Here is a 21645-nt window from a genome sequence, read left to right as displayed (position 1 = left end):
AGAAGCAGCCAGCGTTGTGCCATGAACTGTGGGCTTCAGCTCATCCCAAGTTCCAAGGAGGAGTAAAACCCAAGGAAACCACCCTGCTCTGCTTCCCATGTGGTGTCTTCAGAATGGGAACACACTGCTGCAATGCCCACGGGGCCTTCATCCTCTCATCTGGTTTCCACGGCAATTAGAGAATGTTAATATTTGAAGTCCAGAAATCTGGGTCTTTGATCAACCTTTATAGAAAGATTTAGCTTGGAGCAGATGTTTGGAGGTATCTCCTGCCATATGTGGGATGTACTGGAGGTATTTTGCACTTCAGCTAAGGATTTAACAAACTCTAAACCAAAATGAGACCATTTTGATAATCATTTAAATGAGCCTTTCAGACTAGATATAAAATATGGATTTGTTATAGTATGATGTAAGTTTTTGCTCATTAGTTTTTGGTATTTGCTGTCTGCAGTGACATTTTGGGCCATTTTGACTCTGGGTCTGTTTGCCCCATTTCTTTAAACAAGGTGGAGAATTTAAGAACCAAAGAGCTGAGGCTCAGAGGGACCAGGTGACTTGTTTAGACAATAGTGCCCAGAGCTGCATGCAGAGCTGGTACAATTCTTTGACGCCTTCATTCCTACTATGTATGATCAGAAGAAAGGTATGCAATTGCTGCCTTGTCATATGGCAGCTCTGGGAGGAAGCATTTCATCTTCCTGGCAAAAATGAAATTGTGTGTTATAGGGTTTACTATGATCTACGTGGTTGATCAGATAAGATAGGTAAACAAACACTGGTGTCACACAAATCACACCAGGATAAGGGGCTGTATTTTATATGGATAATAGCTGGAAGGCCACCAGCAGCTATTTTAGAGGTGTAGAGAATGAATAGTGACAAACTATGGGTGTTGTATGGCATCCTTGAATTCTGAAGGAACACAGACAAGTTGAGGGGTGCAGTTTTTAATGCTGTACATACTACTGAGAGAGTTAGAGGGAAATCAAGATATGTTAAAAAAAACTATGAAGGGATTAAACATTCACTTTTTAAGTAAGGTCTAAAATACTAAGCTCTGAAATAAACTAAATACAGACTTTTTCCTCACATTCATTTCTAGCACTTGCAATGCTGGGCCCTTTAGCATTTTGATGTAAATATTATGTTCACAATTTTGGCCTATTTTGTTTTAGTTATGTCTGGTTTGGATTAGAGAAATGAAATATAGACAATAACGTTTTTGCCTTTGGTCTTTGGAGACCGTTCATGCATTATTTTAAAGAGATTAAAAATGATAAAAGTGGCTGTTTCCCATTTACATTTCTTTTGTATTTTTCATCCTTTCTCATGCCTAAGGGTCAAATAAGAAGGTTCAGATTCTTTTCAAATGAAACACCTTAGAATCAAAATTTGGGTTTCAATAGCAATGGTGAATTATTTTCTCTGAATGGCTTACTAAGGTCCTGGCTTTATTTGCTGCCTAAAGGGGCATTTATTTCTTAATTGGTTGAAGTCATCTTATTTTCTAGGTTCAAGCATACTTTTTTTGAACAAATAATAGTAACTTTAAAATGCTATGAGATGAGAATATTCTGTCAGGACATTCAAAAACATGAGCTCATGTGGATGGGAGTGGGGAGTTGAAGTGCATGCCTTTGTTTTTATTGTGTATTATAGGCACCAAAAGAAATGTAGCAAATGATTCATCTTGGCTTTACATGATATCCTTTTACCTGCAACCTGCTCCTGATACGTCAGCATAAAGATATGAATCTTCCACTGTGGGTCTCTTTACTGTTATTGGGCCCTGAGATGTACTTGTTGTTTCATCCAACCCTAAATATATAGTATAATAAAAATTGTGAAAATACACATATACTGGATCTTAGCAGATTCTACCCAAGGAAAGTCTCTATGATAGAACAAATGCAATCTGTGTCTGTTAGGAAATTGAGGGTGGCTCTAGGTACGCTATGAAGGAAACCTCCAATAGGAAGTGTTAACCTATCACAATGCTTTAAGGTAAAGAAATCTCACATGGCCCTTCCTTTCTATTCTTCCGGGTTGGGGATCTGAGCAAGTTCTCTGCCTGGTCTATGGGAAACAGTATCACAGAAACAACTCAAGGCATTTTGAATTGGTTTACTACCATGCTAAAGGCAATTTTCTTTTGTCTGCAAATAACAGAAAAAAAATGCGTGACTCCTACTCAACTCTTTCATTTAGAGATACATAGCGTGCACTTTCCTCTGTTGGAACGTAATCTGGCATTACACTTCTGTGAAATGCCTGAAAAGGGAAAGATTTTGTACATTTATGCTTGAACATCAACAGATAGTAAATAGGGATAAGTGCTCAGAAATCTTGGATAAACAAACTTGAAATGAAGACCTTATGTAAGTTTAAATCTATACTGCTCTTAAATTCCTGGCATACAGTAATCACTGAAAGTAGCCATTATTTTTATTGTTATTAATAAAGTGTATGTTTCTTTACCATTAAGTTGAACTAGAAGAGAATATATTTACCTTGGATTTTATCCCTCATCTCATGGGCCTGCTCTGCAAGCTGAGTTGCATGGTCAATGGTATCTGTGCTTTCCTTTTCAACCAGTTGCCCCTTTCTGGAGGCTCGACTTTCCTACAAATAATCCAAATGAGCACTAGATTAAGTATACGATAAAGGAACATTGTATATGTTCATGTGGGCATAACACATTAATTCCATAAACATAAATTTTCCTGGCAAAAGAATATTCCATCACACAAAATGTTCCCAGAAGTTAAGCTTAAAGGCTGATGTGATGACCAGTTTTGGGATCACAGAACGCTATAAAATCAGATGCTACTCTTGTGCCATAAGTCACAGTCCAAACCAATCACCTTTCATATGTAATTTATCCTTTGAATTGTTGTTGTATCTCTAGACACCAGACTATGACGTGACCCATGTCTTGTGATCAGTTTGACATGTGCCGACTGAAGAGCTTAAAGTTTCAAAGAGAATACTCTTGAGAAAGTAGGCAGACCTTGAAATGCTGTATGCATCCAGTAGCTCCTGGGTGGTCCAACCACGGCTGAAACTGAATTACCACAGAGGTTTAAAGGATTATGCTCACTGGGCTAACTGCCGTTTTCAGAGCTTCACTCCAAATTCCCATCAACATGGATGGCACTTGTATACAAATAACTGCTCAAGCAGATTTGGCTCAGTGTGAATGGAGCTCTTCTCCCAGGAGCCGATTCTGCTCTCTCAACTTGGAAGCTTCTGTTTCAGAGCTCCTACGTAGTATTTGTCAGAATTAAATCCTAACTCCAGCACGGCTTCTGAAGAAAGTGTGTGTGTGTGTGTGTATGTGTGTGTGTGTATGTGTGTGTGTGTTTCTCTGTGTGGTCAAGGACAGAAGCTGATCTAATGGCACAGACAGAGTTCAAGGCTAGGACACTGCCTTGTGTGAACATCGTGGGGGATGTGCACTTCCCTTTGGTATTCGAAAGACCAATTCCTGGGATATATTTAAGAGGAGGAGGGGTTATTCTGTCTGCATTTGGTAAAGGCCTAGTTGCCTCCTCTGGTGCTTTCCTGGCTCACCTCTGTAACAAAGGACTGCAATGCCTGCACACATTGCAGGAGGGTTGGCAGCAGAGAGCACTTTTGGATCCAGTGTGCAGAAGTGGCTGTTCCAAATCCCTTTGCTCTCACACATTGTTCCACCCAGAGGATTATGCCACGGTATCATCTGGAGTGTTTTTATTCTTTCCAGATATGACCCAAGTAAATAGTCTCTATGAAGGTCCAGGAAGAGAATGAAGAAATGGTATCATGGCAAACACAAGCATGGAGGCTTTTTCTCAGGCAAATCAGTAACTCCTTCACACAAAGCAGTGCCACTGGGGTTGTGAAACTCCGTGTGTAAGTAGTATGGCCATTAGTGCTTTCACAAGCTACGTACTCTCTGAGTGAACACTGTCTTCCAAGTCATTATGTCCCTTCCCCCAATTCCAGTCTTCCTCCTGATTTGTTGCAAAGATTTCCAGAGAAAACATATTTGTGGGCCATTTTACAATTAGATGATGCATAAGATAAAATGTATCTTATTCTTGATGTCCCCTTCTCCCTGCTAAATATAGACACAGATATACAAAACATTTAACAATTTTTAATAAGTTTGTATTTGAACCTGTTTAGAGTTATATTTACAAAGTACAAAACTCATAGTTTTAACTTTGGTTTCATACTTCAAAGGAAAATTCTATTATAATTTCTCTGTCATTAACCTTATTTTTGATATAGAAACTGCGTTCAAGTGATGAGAAATAGCTGGAGGATGCCTATGTATGAAAATCTCTTCTTTCTGACAAGCACCAGAGGGCGCTGTGAGACATAGAGATGAATAGATGGAGATCTAAAGCTCTATAGATAGATATAAAACCCAATCAGTTGCAAAGGGGAACATTTATTACTTTAAATTGCAAAATTCCTGAATTTAATAAAGCACACCTTATGTGTTTTATTTTTTTCTGTAACTTTGCTACGGGGAGTGGAATAATGATGTGGGCATATCATAAAACAGGTATATCTTGCTTTAAGAAAAGCTGAAATGAAAAAAAATTACCTCACAACTATAAACTGGTTGATGATTTCCATTACAAAAGATTAATCATTTACTCAACTCAGCAGTGAATTTTCTTTGTATTTATTATATAAAAAGTGGCAAGAAATCTTTGGTCATATAGTGATGCATAAAGAGTAGTATACATAGAATAGTGAATCTAATAACACCAACCTGATGAAGTGAGGATGATACCCAATATCTAGTGGGAAAAATATTTTATTTTTTAAATTGGGATTTTTTTTCAAGTGAAAGGGAGAAATTTTAGTAATTACTCTGAGACATAAGTGTAAATGGGGATAGTCTAGTAGTAGGAATGTTGGCGTGCTATTTTAGAATCCGAACAATGATGTATACTTCTGTGTGCTTACCTCCCTCCTAAACATTAATCACTTTCAAATATCTTTCCAGGGCTGATCTGTTCTCAGAGCTGCAGACTCCAGTCTCTAACTGCCTTCTGGGCATCCACAGATAACTCATTCTTAAAATGTCCAGAGTAACCTGTTTTGCATTTTTAATCTTAGTCCTTCATTCATTTGAGACAGAGCTTCCCTTCTTTCTTCTCAATTGGTCACCAGGTCTTTTTTCTTTCATTTGTCATTATGGCTTCTCTTCCTCTTTCTTACTACCACAGTGTCAGTCCACTCTAGTATATTGCAAATTCTTTTCAAATGAAGGCAAGACAGCAACAAACCCCTCTCTTATCTAGATACTGTGGCAGTCTCTCAACTGTGTCCTAGTAATCTGAGTCTTCACTATTCAATCTATTACCCATGCTGTAGAAGAGCATTTCCAAAATGTGAATCAGGTCAGCTGTTCTGGTTAAATACTTCCATGACTTCCAAAGTCCACAAGATGAAGTCTACGTGTTCTTGAGCATGGTGGGCAAAGTTCTTCATAATTTATACACTGATAAACTGTTTAGCATTATCTCCTGCTATTTGTCTTGGCCTTATGCAAGGCCAAGGTAAAAATTCTTCTAGTACCAAACAAATATTATGTTGCTTCACATTCTTGCATTGTAGTATTTTCCACTTGCTTGGATATCAAGATAAACTTCTAGTCTTTCTCAATACACAAGTCAATACCTTCTCTAAGAAGCCTCTTAGTGTATCCCTGCTGAAAGAGTTCACTATTCCTTCCTTCCAGCTATCCTTCGGCTTCACTGCCTCCATTGCTAAATGTTACGTCACAGTTGTTTTTACAAGTCAGTTTCCTACTAGGCCATTGAAAGCAGGGCCTTCTATTCACTTTAGTATCCAGGTAGAGAGTCACAGTTCTGGAAGAGAAGTACAAACTGCCTTTTCATCCTGTGTTTTTGGAAGAACCAGTAATGAAGCTCAGATACTTTTGATATACTTTCCTTTTAGTCCTGAGGATGTCTTTGCGTGAATTGATATACAGGGAGCTTTTGCTGTGGCTGATGGAATAGGAAGAAAAGCAGAGAGGGAGGTGATGGAGAAGTAGAGGGGATGGTATAGCACTCCATAAACCATACTTGCAGACTGGGATCTGTGACTCCAGGCTTTGCAGCACCTCTTCAAGATCCAGGCAGTGAAGAGCAGCACAGAGATTAGGAAAGAGCCACCATCTCTACCTTTGCAGAGTCGCAGGGGCACCACTCTAACCTTGAGCCTGGTGGCTCTGGGAACATAGGAGAGTGAAATATTGGCATAATCTCTGGTATTTTCATCACAGACAAGATCAAGAGCAGCAACAGGGAGCTACTTTCAGGCCCTGGCTGTTTGTGAACACAGAGGGAAGGGTATCCTTTAAGGAGTTCCCAGAAGTAGGTGGTGGGAAAAGGCTGTAGGACTTTCCAAATGGGGGTTGGAGGACTTAGATATGGATGTTGGCACAAAACCAGTAACTTGAAGTGGATATAATTTGCAAGATTTGGGCCACATGAGACCCATGTGACAGATAATTCACAAACAGAGGTATTGCTTGTTAAGTTCAAGAGGCAACATTAATGTGATTTTTATTACTGTGGGAACATTGAGTAAAACACTTCATTCTACTTAAAGCTAAATATTAGTTACTTTCTTGACATAGGCATTCTGTGGCAAAGCTTTTCTTAAATTCTTCTAAGACGTAGTCATGGATTTTTCTAGACCAAAGGCTTAAGGATGTTAGAGACATCATTAGGAACAGCTCTGGGCATTTGTTTTGAAATGTTTCAGCATGCTCTCACACTATCAGGACTGGAAGAGTCAGATGTTATTTTTGAATAAGAATTGGTGAGAACAGCTGGGTGAAAAGTTCCAAGTAGCTTTATCATCAACATCCTGCTTTAATGGTTGGATCTTGTCACCCAGGAACCTTTTCTACTGTGATGTCACTTTCAAGCTTGCATTTTTTCCTCCTGGTGAATGCCTGCATCGAACTTACCTTTGAAGTGGGAAGACTGCACAACAAAAGGATCAGTAACACTGTCTGAGCTGTGGGAGGAGCTAATCTGGGTCAAAACATTTCCTCAAGAATTGAGACACTTTTGATAAATTCCAACCATGACACCAAAATGAATTAACAATGAGTTTTCACAAAGATTTTTTTTCTTGGTATCTCCTTTGAAACGTAAGGAATTTCACTGTTTTTCAAATGCTGGTGGTTGGATTAATAAGAAACATTGCACAAGAACTAGGGACACAATTTTCATATGCATTTTAAAGAAGGTAAATCTTTCAAGGGCGAAACTGGAATAATTTACATTTTTAGAAGTATAATCTCTTAAAAGTTAAGGAGTTCCAAGGTCAAAAGAAAGTACCAAGGTTAGGTTAATCTCTATGATTTATTTGTTTACTTATTTATTTTGAGGTGCTGAAGATTGGATCCAGGAATCTTTTGCATCCTAGGCAAGTGAGCCACATTTCCAGCCCTATTTTTCATAGAAAAAAACTTTTGTTTTGAAGAGTTTTGACAGTTTATAATGTCAAACACCAGGGCCTGAAAGAAGGAGTCCCACAGTATGTGGGACAGCACTGGTGGAGAATTATGAGGGGGAAATAAAGTGTTAAACATTTTAATATGACAATCATGGTGCCTTGTGACATGTTTCATATATTTTGACGAATATTGATGATGGATGGATATATTGCCATTAGATTCTTGGGACAGCTATTGCACAGTCTCGCACATGGACTTAGTTCCAGTTTTAATGTTTTTCCTTGTTAATCTGTAAAAGTTTTTACAAGTCATATTACCCTTAATATGTTTCTCACTTGACTTTTTTAAAAAATTTTAATTGTTTCCTTGGGCATTTGAAGTTTTATCTTGTCAAATTCATTATCTCTTTTAATTGTTATTCTTCATAGCATATTTTAGTATAATCTTATTTCCTTTTGAGGCTTAATAATTATTTAGTTCTATTTTCTTGTGGATCTGAGATTTATGCCCAACTCTTTAACCTGTGTGGAACTTATTTCAGTCTATATTATAAAGTGAGGGTTGAAAGTGACTTTGTACCAACTTTCAAAATTGCTTTCTCAGCACAATTCCTTTTTTCCCTCTTTTGTATTTATTTTAATGCATCCTTTAGCAAACATTTAAATTTTATATTCCCCATAATAAAGTGTATTTCTGGATGCTCTAGCTCTTACCCATAAAATGCTAAGGTAAACAGTTGAATGACTGTACTAATTGCAACATACATCAACAGCTTTAACCAGTATCAAATATTTTACACAGAAAGTTCACCATAAACCAGCACATCCATCAAAATGGGAAAAGACAGTAGAGATGTCATGTGCTAACTTTCTCCATGGGTTGACCTTGGTTTACTTCAAGGGCTTACGGGTCACTGCATTTTTTTCTGGGCTGCATTAAGCTTTAGTCATTTGGGACTAGCCAGGCTCCCATCGGCTAACCCCCCTCTTTGAAGGCAGTCCCAGCACTGATCACATACCTTTTCAGCTAATTCCTCTATGTCAGACAGAAGGCTTTTCATTGTGTTCTCGGCATTGTTGATTTGTATCTTTCTTAGGACATACTGATTTTCTCTTTCTGACAATTTTGCCTATGGAAAGAAATGTTTTGGAAATTATCAGTAGATGCACACACCAGGTTTTTAAAAACATACATAAACCTCTTCCAGCATAGGAGGATTCAAGGTAGAATGTGACTCTCTGTTCTTAATAGTGGGGTCCACATGAGTGGATTGAGGTTCTTAGGGCTTAAAGTGTATGAACACCAATCACTGGGCCTAAGACCCTGCTCTGGGGTGGGCTGGCAACCAGGAAGAAAGGGTATCTTTTTCTAATTGGCACAAAGGCATAATATAGGCTCATGGTATTCTTGAATGTCCCTGATCAGGCCTCGGAGGAAATGATCAATACACCAGGATCAGTGAAAATAGATATCAGAACCTCACTTTTCTCCTTTTGGTGTAAAAGGAACAATTCTCTTTGTTTAAGGCCACTTGCCCCTTCTTTCACATTTCTGAGAAGTTTGTTCTTAAATGTAGCTTTTCTTGGATTTACCCTTTTCATCCTGGTATTGGCTTCCTGTCAGCGACAGTGATATCCATCTTGGAGTTGTGCCTTTGAGGAAGGAGGAGTTAAATGCTCTGGGGCCTGGGCCTGCGTGGCTCATTGGCTCAGAACTATGTTCTGTGTCCAAGCAGAAAAATTTGGTCAAGAACAATTTCTAAGTTTGAAATAAAATTCTCTTTAAGATTTCACCCAGAGCTATGACTTTATGATGTTTATTGTGGTTTAAACTGTATACTTTTGGTCAACTGCTGAGGATATGATTTGCCCTTCCAAAAAAATAATGAGCACTTACTACTGACAGGTGCTAGTTCTAACTGCTCTACATATATCAACTCATTGAATTTTCTTCACAACCCATGAAATAGGTACAATAACCATCCTTATCTTCAGATGAAAAACAATGAAGAATAAAGAAGTTAATAACTTACCCCAGGTCACACAGTGTGAGTTGGGATATAAACATAAGCAATTTGGTTTCAAAGGTTTGCTCTTAACTATTAAGTTAACTTGACTAACAAAGAAAAACAATGCTGATATTAATTTTATTGTCCTTTTGGCTAACTATTATTGTTTTTAAAATTATCAGTTGGTTTCGAGAGAAGCCCATCATTTAGGGGGAAAGCCTTTAAAGGTTAGACTCATAGGATCTTTTTAGTCTATTTTTCCACTGTCTGCCTTTAGCTTGTTTATTCCATAGAGTGTGTGTGTGTTTGTGTGTATGTGAGGGGTGGGGCGGGGGAAGATATGTTGGAAAAATGAGAGAGAATGTGTGTGATAAGGAAAGGTGGGAGAGAGACAAAAAGAAGAAATGTTCTGGAGAAACTCCTCAAAAGCTTGTGCATTGAGGCAAGGTAATGGTAGGTTTGTGGTAATGACTTGAATGATGTACAGCTTCACAAAGAAAATAAGAGTCGATCTTCCCTCAATAGATATTGGTCTTTTAGTTATTTCATTTTATAGATGGTAAGACCAAAGCTCAACTTTTCATAATTCCTTATGAAACTATGTGTTCTGTATAGTAGACCTACAGGTTCAGCAATCTGTAATATAATTATGGGGCTCAGATACCAAAAGGCATAGAAGAAGTTACTAGGTGTGATCCTGTAAAACCCGAATAAAAACACAGCAGAAAGTACAACATTTCTGCATACTTTGAGGAGGTAGATGGTGGAGTTCATTTCATTCACGTGCCTGTGCGCTGCGGCACCAGATGACACGCTCAGCAGCCCAGATTTGCTTTCTTCAATGGAGAGCGCTGCCAACCGCAGGTCATCAGTCAGATCCCAGATGCACTTATCACAGCCTGGAGGTCAAATGACATGTCATTTCTTCAGATTCAAAAGTCACTTGGAAGCACATGGCTCTAAGTAGATTATAAATGTGTACTTCCTTGGATAATACCAATTTTATTTTTGTTTCCTGAGAAGCTGCTCTGTACCACAGAACTAGTCCACACATGTGCCAAACTGTACATCAGGCATTATCCCCACTTAAAACATGATGAAAAACAAAGGCCACAGGGAAGGTATATTAACATGAACCCTGCACACTGCATTGAGAAAGAAAGGAAACACAAAAGGGCAAGCCATCTGTGGGACACAGGCAAGGAGGAATGCTGTCTGCTTTTTGTTAGCCTTGGGAAAGCCCCTGGATGATTCTACTCTAGTCAGGCTTTGGTCTTTTGCTTGGTGTCAGCTAGTGAAGCACTATTTGCTAAGCCTGTCAAAGTCAGCTTGTCAAAATCAGCTCCTCCCCTGGGCCTGCCTCACTTCCTGTCTGGATGAAAACTTCAGCAGGAAAAGGTCTGCCAGATTGACCAATGTCATGTCCTGGTCTCTGAGATGGTGCCAAAGTTCAGGCTGAGCCTGGGTTCCTGGGAGGCAGGCTCCAGCTTCTCATTGCTTTTCACCTTTCACACTTGAGTGCCTCTGACCACTGTGATCACTCCCTGGGACCCAGCTGTCAGAAGGACACACACCATGTTTTGAAACCTATCTTGACCCTCTTTACCACTTGCCCTTTCCCTCAGGCTGTGCTCTGGTAAACAGAGACTAAAGGGTTAATTTTGTTAATATGTTAATTTGTTATTCAAAGGTTAATATGTTTTTACTTATAAACTCTCTCAGGAAATGAGTCCCCAGCCAGCACATCAGGATGCTGGGGGAGGTATGTAGGGCCAGGCGAGCATCTTGATGTCCTTAAATGGACCTGGCTGGGGAGGGGGATCCATTTGATCACTGCCCTGCTTGTGCCTCATGTCCTGTGCCTCATATCCTGTGCCATCTTCAAGATGGGATCACTGGTAGCAATCTGCCTAGAGGGACTCTGGGATGAAGATACTTTTGTTTGGGGAAGGGGATGCCTAATGAGAAATAGTCTTTAAGCCAAAAGTCTTTAGCCATTATGCTTGTGATTTGATGAACAGGAGTGACAAAGTAATCCATCAAGGAAATAAGGCAGGTTCACTTTCTAATGCCTGACTATTTTATTTCTGGTCCCACTTCATATTTGGAGTGATTTGGGAAAAGGTGCTAATGTCTTTTGGTCTCATTTGTGGCAGATGGTATAAAGCATAGTCTATGTATCATGTTATCTGAGGACCTGGAGGGACAATAGAGAAACATGAGCCAATTGAGCCCCATCACAGGGATTTACTCACGAGCAAGATACTGAATGTGAAGACTTGATAAATAAGTTTTCTAAAATAGAGCCATGTAAATGTAAACCACCTAGTGGCTGACTGCAATCAAGTGGACTACCAAGTAGTTTTGTGTAGGGTCCATTTGGAGGAGGTGCAGGCAGGGTTAAACCCAGGAGTGGAAATGAAGCATCAGTTTCCAGAGAGAGTGATATTGCATAGGTCTTCTTAATCCCACACCTGCAGCACATTAGAGAAAGTGGGGTTAGTCAATCATGTGGGTTATTTTTACTTATGGTTGGGCAGTCCATGCCTGTAGGGAGTTCAAAACCTTCTTCTAAGCATTCTCCAGTCACGCTGTCACATGGGCCTCCTCCACAATTGCACACTGTGGGAAACAAAGACAAGTGATTAGGAAATCACCTCTTAATGCTTAAAATAGGGCAATATATTCATGGTTTCTAGACATAATGCTTTTCAGGATATAATTCTTCAATGGGGATTAATTACATTCACCTTTAAGACTGTATGAAATTGACAATGTAGAGATTATGCACTCCCAACCCAATGCAACCAGGGCAAATGAGATTATCAAAGGTGATCCTGAGGCAAATTGTATCTAAATGTATCTAGCATCTCTCTCTCAACTCTTTGGGATTATGCAATGACCATTCAACCTCTTTATTCCAAAAAATCCTGGTAAATTTCACAAAGTACTAAATGGCCACAGAGAATTCAGCATTCAACTTGAAATTGAAAGCCATCCTTTCATCATGGATGGATTCTCCAGTTTAATCCAACTTCAGGATTGGTCCCTGCCAGGTGTGAGGGAGGAACAGCCCCTAGAGGAGTGAGTGAGGAGTCCCAGGAACAACTCTTGGCTTCCAAGCATTTGACCCTTGGCAAGATAGACTCCAAACTTCCAAATGATAGCTATCAGTGGGATGGCTAGGAATAATGCCAGGGAAACAATTAGGAACATATTTACAAGAGTTTAAAAGACCTGAAAGCCCATCATTCATCTACTGATGATTTTCAATAATGTCTTTTGGAAAAAAAAAAAAAACAAAAAAAAACCCAAACCCCAATCTTTTCAGGCTGCTCATTTTCCACTGAGTTTTTGTTTTGTTTTGTTTTCTTGAGTGCTGGGAATTAAACCCAGGGCCTCCCACATGCTAAGCATAGTGCTCTACCACTGAATCACAGCCTTAGCCCCTGAACTGAGTTTTGGTGTGGGAATTAATTTGTAATATTTAAAGAGGAATTCCTAAACTATCTCTGCCAGCAGTAAACTGGAATAGAATTTCGATTTTTCCCTACCTCTTAACTGCCTTTACAGAATTAAAAAAAAAAAGAGCTTCAAGGGTGACATTTATTTATTATACTTCATCTCTGTAATGTTCCACAAAATGCAGATTTACTGAATCTCTCAGCAAGATCATGCTTTATTTCTTTCCATATGAGTTTCTCTTTTTTTGTCATCTTTGTCATGTAAATATAGGTTTATAGATATTTTGAGAGTAAGAGCATCAACTTTTTAGGCTTTTATCTTTTTTTTTTTGTGCTGAGGATTGAATCCAGGGGTGCTTAACCACTGAATCATATTCTCCAGCACCTTTTTATATTTTATTTAGAGACAGGATCTCACTAAGTTGCTGAGGTCCTCGCTAAGTTGCTGAGGCTGGCTTTGAACTTGTGATCCTCCTGCTTCAGGCTTCTGAGCTGCTGGGATTACAGGTGTGTGCCACCCAGGCTTTGATCTTAACAATACTCTTTCTGATGACCTCTCTCTCTCTAGTTTGAATGGACACAGTGCTTCTTTGTTCTGTCCTGAGTCTTGGAGTTATGGCTCTGGATGCATTGCTTTCTGCTTGACATGTTTACTTTATTGAGGCTTCTTCAGATCATATATGTACCTTCTGGATTTTGAACTGTTGACTTTTTAGGTCTTCTCAAGGAAGAGTCTGTTTTAGTGAGGGGATCTCCGACAGAAGCATGCCACAAGAGCACAATCCGTTCTTCCTTTCCTTCCTTCCTCAGAGTCACACAAGAGTAAGAAATTTTCAGCCCTCCTTACTCTTAGAGGGAAACAAATCCATTTCACTTCTGAAGAGCTTCACTCTCTGTATCAACTGGACTGGAGAAATCAGGAATAAAATTTGTACACTTCAGTTTAACTGAAGTCCAATCAGAAAGATTTCTCATACTGCCCTTAAAACATTTACTTTGACAACTGAGGAAATGAGGGTGGAGCATGATAAAACTGTACTCTTGACTTGCTAATAGACTTCCCTGAAATGTCAGTTTGAATAAACATAACAGAAAAAGGAGACACAGCTTCCAGGTTAGGAAAACTGATATAAACCATGCAAGGCTTCATTCAGTTCTTTGATCCATTTCAGGTGTTCACTGAGGTTGGATTTATATCTTTGATCAAGGAAGGATTAAGATGATAAGACAAAAATTCATTTGTATTAGTTTTTTGTTGTTGTTGTTCATTATACCTATAAGCTTAGTTACAAAAATAGCCTTGATTAAAATTTCTAACCTGGTAAATTTGGGATGCAGATTCCTGAGAATGTATATTGCCCTGAGAAAATGACAAGGGGATGGTTCTTGCAATATTTTCCCAAGATAATTTTTTTTTTCTTTTTGTAGTAGTGATTGAACCCAGGGGTGCTTAACCACCGACCCACATCCCCAGTTGTTTTTATTGTATTTTGACACAGGGTCTCTCTAAGGACCTTGCTAAGTTGCTGAGGCTGAACTAGAACTTTTGATTCTCTTATTCATCCTTAGTTGCTGGGATTACCAGCATGTGCCACCATGCCTGGCTCTTAGATAAATTCTTTATCTAAATTCAGTATTAATGAAGGGCCATACCAGCCAGGCAGATGGCTTAGGATATACAATACTGCACCTGCACAGTTCTTGGCTGTCCTGGCATCCCCGTAGTATCCAGGAGCACAGCGTTCACACTTGAATCCTGTGGTGTTGCGTAAGCAATTCCTGCACTGGCCAGTGACTTCATCACAATCTTCAAAGATCAGGTTGGGGTCTGAATTTCCACTGCAGTCACATTTTTTACAGGTGCTTCCAATGAGCAGGGGGTTTCCATAGTAACCAGGAGCACATCTGAAGGGTGTTAATATGTTAAACATTTAGCATCCATAGTTGTTATTCCTTTTTATGTTTTAAAATCTTTTCTACACAGAGGAAAGGTGTAATGCATATTTATAGATTGTCCACCCAGAATCCATTCCTACTCTCCCATCTTCCTAGTAGGACCAGACTTTGCTTCTAAGGAACTATCCCTTTTCATTGTGTTGTAGGCTATTGAGTTCAGCTTGGACCCAGATATAGGAGTGTCTGGATTAAATTAGTGTATGGGGCATTGCTGGTCATTCCAGGGATCTGTGAACACAGCTGGCAGATGATGGGTGGGGCCAGAATGGCTAAATATACTGCAATGAGATGCATCAGTAGGGCAGAGTTGAAAAATGTTCTGGCTGAAATGTTAATAACACCTCTACTGAGAATCATTGGTGGAAATCACCATCTGTCTTGCCATAATAAATTGCTTAACCAATTAGTGCCAAGTGTTCTCATGGCCCAAAGGGATTAGCTCTGGAGAAATTCCATGGGATTGTAGCTCTGACTCCTGTTTGAGAGTTACAGAAAGGCATTTCTTCCATCTTCAGGCATGAAGAGGCCATCAGGCAGCACTCTTAGCTCCTGGCTGCCATCTTGTGACTGAGCGAAGCCAGTCTGGAGACACTACAGATGGCAGAGCTGGGAGTACCACCAATAAGTAGAACTGGAGCCCAGAATGCCATGCTTCTGGATGTTTCTATATGTGAGCCTGTAGAGACCAGGCTCCTACCTGCACTTACTGTGGGGACAGAGATAATGTGCTCTTCATGAGGGAGTCCAGCTGAGTTGGAGAGTAGAGACTGAAATCTATCCAGCCTTTACTCACCTTGCCAAGCTGTGCACTCTGGGTGGGGCTGTCTCTGCCCAGAGGAAGGAAAAAATGCCTTTCTCTACTTTTCCCAAATGTACCAGGAGAGTCCCTGCCATGAGAGGTGGGGCTGTGGGTCCCATTTAAGTGGGGAGCTGCTACTTGGTGACAGTCAATTGTTACCAGAATGTAGCCTTGAGGGAATGAAGAATTTTTGTTGCCAGATCTTCCTGTGTTTGAAGAAAAAAGTGAACATTTGGGTTTTTATGTGGAATTACAATTTTTAAAGTTTGGCTCAAGCTTTGAAAGAATAGTAAATAGTAAATAGTAAATCTATACATGTTTGCTGGTTAATTGTGGAATTTCCTTTCCTTCAGACCCTAAACTTGTGTGGAAGATGAGCTAACTGGAGCTGAAGAGAGTTTGGGAGTGGCTGGAAGGAATATGTGGTCACACCATAAGGGGAGTGAAGGTCAGCAGAGAGTTAGTTCTGATGTGACAGGGGAAAAGAAAAAGCCAGAGAAAATTTTCCAGTATGATGAAAGTGATGGTGAAGGAAGCCAGTGCTGGCCTTAGTGTGCAGGATGGATTCCAGGCTGGAACAGGGAGACCCGGGTTGGGTACAGAGGGCTTGGATTGGGATACTGGCCTTGGGAGTGGAAAGGAAGGGAGAGCATTCCAAGGAAATCAACAGGCCTTCGCCAGTAATAATAAGACATCAAGTTTTTAAAAGGCTTCCCTTTAAGGAGTCATGATTCAGAACACTTGAGAAATAGAGAAATGAAAAAAATCACACCTGTAATCCCAGGACCCTAATAAAATGACTTTCGAAGAGTTTGTATTCAATCTTTATGCCCTTTGCTTGCAGTGTGTTCCATAGTTCCACCTATGTGAGACTGCTGACACTTGGGATAAAGGCCATGGAAGTCTGGCCTTCTGAAGCTAAGAGGCCACTTCAGTTTTCTGGGGTCACATAGCTAGGAAGTCACAGTGCAAGTCCCAGACCTTCCAACCCTGATGCTCTTTCCTTTGCTCCATTCAGGACCACACTGCTGCTGCTATAAATGAATGAGTAAATCCATTCAACAGAGGGACAATTCATGTCCATTTTATGTAAGGCATAGAAGGAAACAGGAAGAGCAAAAGCACACAGCCCATGCTCTGAAAGGACAATAAGTGAATTAAACATAACTACACATAATATAATAAACTCTAGAAACCAAAGTCTATGAAAAAAGATGAGAATGAACGTAAGTTCTGCACATCCCACAAGGAGACGCCAAGAGGAAATATACAGTGAGTCTTGTTATTCATACTTTCTCATGTCTTACACCTTCTGTTCCCCACGCTATCCTAAATTATCCTTCTATGGGATATGTGGCTGGATTGAATTTCTATCCTTTTCTGCAGTTCAACAAAAGAATAATATTAGACTTTTAGGCTCATTACAATAAGAGTGACATCTACCACCTTGATGTGTAGCTGGGAATCTTGAGGACAGGGAGTGAAGGGACTGTCTCAAGAGCATTTCTAGATGCATTTATTTGCTTTTACATTTATTTCCACTGCATTTGATCTCCAGAGTTTGTTCCCTGGTCTTTCACAAGAGAAAAGCCAAATTTTCTATTTTGTAAATTGGAATCTCAATCACAGGGAAACCTACTCTGACTTACTCTGAATTTCAAGAACACGGTTTGTGGTAGTTCCAAAGGCAACTCTGAAGTTGAGTCCTAACTGCAGACACTACTGATTTCATAAAATGAGCATGCAAAGGTTTACTTTTTGGTAGCTCTTACAAATCTCTGTGTATTTAGATAAGGCAGCTTGAGCATGGAAAACTAAGTGACCTGTTCATTGCTGCAGGGTTCAGCCCTCTTATGGGACTTTAAGTTTAATGCTTCCACTTCACAAGTCTGGCATTAATGAATTAACTTATTAAGAAGTTAATGATTATCACAGTTGAATAATCAAATGCTATTTATGTCCCACCCTCAAGGAGCTAATGATAAGGATATAAAAGGTCCAGTAATTGGCTTTGGAATCAGCATTGGAGGGCTGGGAATGTAGCTCAGTGGTAGAGTGCTAGCCTAGCACGCCAGAGGCCATGGATTTAATCCCCAGTATGAAAAGGAAACAAACAAACAAAAACAAAACAACCACCACCACAACAACAAAAAAAAACCCAAAATAGCCTGGTCCATTTTTTCTTACATAATCTCATTTCTAGATCTATTAATGGCTTGTTCTATCTTGAGAAAATAGAATTGATAATTTTACAATGCAAACAAGAAAAACAACATATGAACTTTGTCATTTCTTTTAGTGACCATAATATTTGGGTAAAACCAAAACCCAAAAGATTTGTTGTTTGGAAAAAAGATGATTTTAACCAAAAATTATTGTTTTGGGATTTTGGGGAGCTCTTCTCCACTTTCTTTTCTGTTTCTCCTCCTAGGGCCTATATCTGTCACTGAATGCCTTTTTCAAAGGGGCCCAAATTCCCAGCCTGGGAAGCACAAACTTTTCTGGGCTGGAAGGGGTATCACTCAGTAGTTGCCCTTGAGGGTAAATAAGAAGATGTTAAAGAAAGAAGAAAGCACCTGTTCCATAGTGGGTGCCATTCAAATGTTCTCTACTTCTTTATGAAAGACTTGTAAATAAGAACATGGCAGGAGTCCAGAGGCGAAGCCCAAAGCAGAAAGTTGTAAGAAGAACTCTGCAAATTATAGAGCTGATAGCTTGTTTGAAAGACATGGGGCCTTCAGAAAAAATTAGACCACTTTCCGGGATCACAAAGCATCAATAATTGTAAGCTTTCTCTTTGTCCTTTTCCTTATTCTTTTTTTCTATCACTAAGGCCATTCTCAAAACCATTATCACTGTTACCATCATTTCTGATGACACTATGTTCTGCCTTTCCCATTAGAGTTTCAAGGTCACCTTGGATATGCTTTAATTTGCCCCATTCTTCTTTCCCAATCCTCAAGCAACAAGACCTACATAGAGTCTTAGCACATTTCTTACTTCACCATAACATCAAATGAATGAAAGTTTATTTTTCAGGCTGCCATGGGAGGCAATTGGAATACTAAAGCACTGAAATTACATTAAGTTTATCAACTGAACACTGCAGTGAACATTGAGGTCCTGGGTTTTGGTTTCGGGGATTTACCACTAACTGATTGTATGACCTGAAAATAAGTCCCCTCATGGCTCTAAGTCTCATGTTCCTCGTCTTTAAAATATACTTCTTATGGAGTAAAAGTCGTGCTGGGATGAGAATGAGAATTGCAAAACTCCTTCCATAACACTTGTACATTTTATAATTATCTGCATTGGCAGACCACTTCTATTTGCAATTTGAAAATTTAGTCAGAGAGCAGTGACTTAGTCACTTCTGGGTCACCCTTTGCAATTTTCTTGAGATGGAATAGGAGTTGGGGGGAATAATGAGGTAGGAAATGACTGACTCTTGCTGCATCATTCCTTTCCTAAAGGAACCAGTAAAAGTGCTGTTAATGTTTTCTTAGTTAAAAAATATTACTGAAATACATTTAACCGAATGCCTGCAGTGTGCCAGAAGCTGTGATGGAGGAAGAGTGGGTGGATAAGATACTGCTTCTATGCAGGAGCTCGTAGTTTAACTGTGTGATTTGTGAGCAAGTGTCTTAACTTCTCTGTTTCTTAGTTTCTCTCTCTGTAAATAAAGACAGTACCTCATAAGATTATTTTGAGGCTTTGATGTGTCATTATATGTAAAGTGCTTCTAACAGTAATTGATGAAGAGTAAGCATTCAATAAATGCCAGCTGTCATTTTTACCATCATGTTCATAGTCTCAGTGCAAGAAGATGTAGTAAGATTTCCAGTTGTCTGGTGGCTTTTGGGAGCACATGGAATTTAAATTGTGAGTGGGGACAGTCTTTAGGAACAAGAGGCAGGCAGGGGCCCTAGCAGACTAAGAATCATGTTGCTAATGTGGGCTGAGTGGCTGTGTTTGATCTGTATTGTATGGTAGAGAAAGCAAAATGGGTTTTAGGTTTTAGGCATCTCACACTTGTATATAGTATGGATCATTTTTAAAGGCAAGACATTTTCATAGAAAATACTCTCCAGTGTTCATGTCAATTATCTTTTAAATAGTTCAAACATAAAGTTAGGTCAAAACTCCTTATGTGAATTTTATATGTCTTGAAAACCAAAATAAATTTTCTTTTTTTTTCCAAAATAAATTTTCTAATAAAACACAAACAAAACCACAAACTCATCCAATTAAAATTAACAACATTAATTAAAGACCATGGATGATGTTTTGTTGTAATCGAATGGCCACCAGCAACATGATGTGATATTTTGTCTGAGTTCTGTATGTACATCCTGGCGGGTGCTGTGTGATGACTTATCTCTCCCACCAATTTTCTTTTCAGAATCTTTAGTTTTAAAGTTTGCATTGATATCATGCCATTTGACCACTGATTGCCTATAGCATGTCCTTGACACACTGTCACTCCTATAATTTTTCTCTCCTGCACTGAGGTAGATCGCCCTTTGTCATAAAAGGACCCTACAGAAAGTCCAGAACATAAGTCAACAAACAAAATTATTGATTAAATTTAAACATAAAATTAAGAAAATATCCCCTGGGAATCCATGAATCTCCATGAATATTTCTAAGGACACCAGGGGTTCTTAGCCTACAGTTTAAGGAATTCTTTTCTATTACACTGGTGTGGTATTGAAGGTTGGAGTACAGCCATAGTTCACAAAGCAATGAGAACTCTGGTGCATGAGGATCCCAAAGAAAGTTTCTAGGCCTGCCCCTTAGATGTTGTTTTTTTCAGTGGGTGGTGGAGTAGATATTGGGGAGTTTCTAGAAGACACTACTACACAGTTATTTGAAAAATCACTTGTATTTGAATGCTTTACCCAAATTTCATGAGATGGAAATTTAATCCCTCAAAATCCCATGTTCATGGTATTTGAGCAGGGGGTGGGAACTTAGGGAGGTGATTTGATTCATCTGTTCTTGGGTTAATGGGTAGGAATGTGAGTGGCTATTTATAAAAGCAAGCTCTCTCTGGCTAGCTTGCACTGTCTTGCAGTGTGATGCCCGGTGCCACTTTGGAACTTTTCAGAGTCCTACCAGCAAGAAGGCTTTTGCCAGACACAGTCCCTCAACTTGGACTTCTCAGCCTCCAGAACTATAAGGAATAAATTTATTTTTTTCATAAATTACTCACTTTGTGGTATCCAGTTAGAGCAACACAAAACAGACTAAAATAATACCACTTGATGAAATCATCTCTAAATGAAGAAAGACCTACAGCATTCTTGGTTTGGATTAATTTGTACTCTTGTTTGAAACTGATATCCATACAAGTCATCTGTATGTTTTGAAAAGCTCTTGTAGAGGAGTTCAAGTTCACCAATATATTGAAAACTTAGATTAGGTTAACTCAACTTAAGAACTTGTCTGTTAAACTCACAACAGAACCCCAGCCCCCCAACCCTCCCAGGGTCAAACCCAAATCAGGAGCAGCTAAGGCTACCTCTTTTCGAATGCTCCAGCCCCTCCATGGGGCAGAAATCACTTCTTCCACTACACTCTTGAGTAGATTATGCATGTCCTTGTGTTTAACATTCATTTTTTTTCTGCTTTGTAATAAATGATTTTTCTGGTTTGTCTCCTCCCCTAGCCTTGATGTTCCTTGAGGACAAGAGATTGTGACTGAGATGAATCCGCTCTGTGCCCTTCCACACTGAATTGAAGATTGATTTTTTATGTAAAAGATCTCAGTACTTTCCCTTTAAGAAGGGTAGAAGAGGGGTGAAGATGTGAGGCAGGGTGGACAGGAAAAAAGAAAAAGCTGAGAAAGTCCCTCAAACCGGGGCCTTCCCATACAGATGAAAGGTCCTAGCGGGGAAGCTTACTGGTTGGTCCCTTGGTTGGTGCAGCCTCC

The 21645-nt window shown here is 39.4% G+C and overlaps 1 protein-coding gene across 3 annotated transcripts in view; it reads right to left on the bottom strand.

The window, feature by feature from the left end:
• Lama4 (laminin subunit alpha 4) overlaps positions 1 to 21645 on the bottom strand; it is a 134506-nt gene that overhangs the window by 60708 nt on the left and 52153 nt on the right. For 2 of the 3 annotated variants that reach the window (XM_076858335.2, XM_076858337.2), the window contains 5 exons: positions 14646 to 14860; positions 12018 to 12113; positions 10239 to 10390; positions 8502 to 8612; positions 2514 to 2625 (listed from right to left, as the gene is read on the bottom strand). In XM_076858335.2, coding sequence (XP_076714450.2) covers positions 2514 to 2625; positions 8502 to 8612; positions 10239 to 10390; positions 12018 to 12113; positions 14646 to 14860 — 686 coding nt within the window. Of the gene's footprint in view, positions 1 to 2513; positions 2626 to 8501; positions 8613 to 10238; positions 10397 to 12017; positions 12114 to 14645; positions 14861 to 21645 lie in introns of all 3 variants that reach the window. The other variant, XM_076858336.2, reaches the window with a different exon arrangement.

Source organism: Callospermophilus lateralis, chromosome 6, assembly GCF_048772815.1.
Source record: "Callospermophilus lateralis isolate mCalLat2 chromosome 6, mCalLat2.hap1, whole genome shotgun sequence".
NCBI classification, from domain to species: Eukaryota; Metazoa; Chordata; class Mammalia; order Rodentia; family Sciuridae; genus Callospermophilus; species Callospermophilus lateralis.
This window is presented reverse-complemented; position numbering and strand designations above follow the sequence as displayed.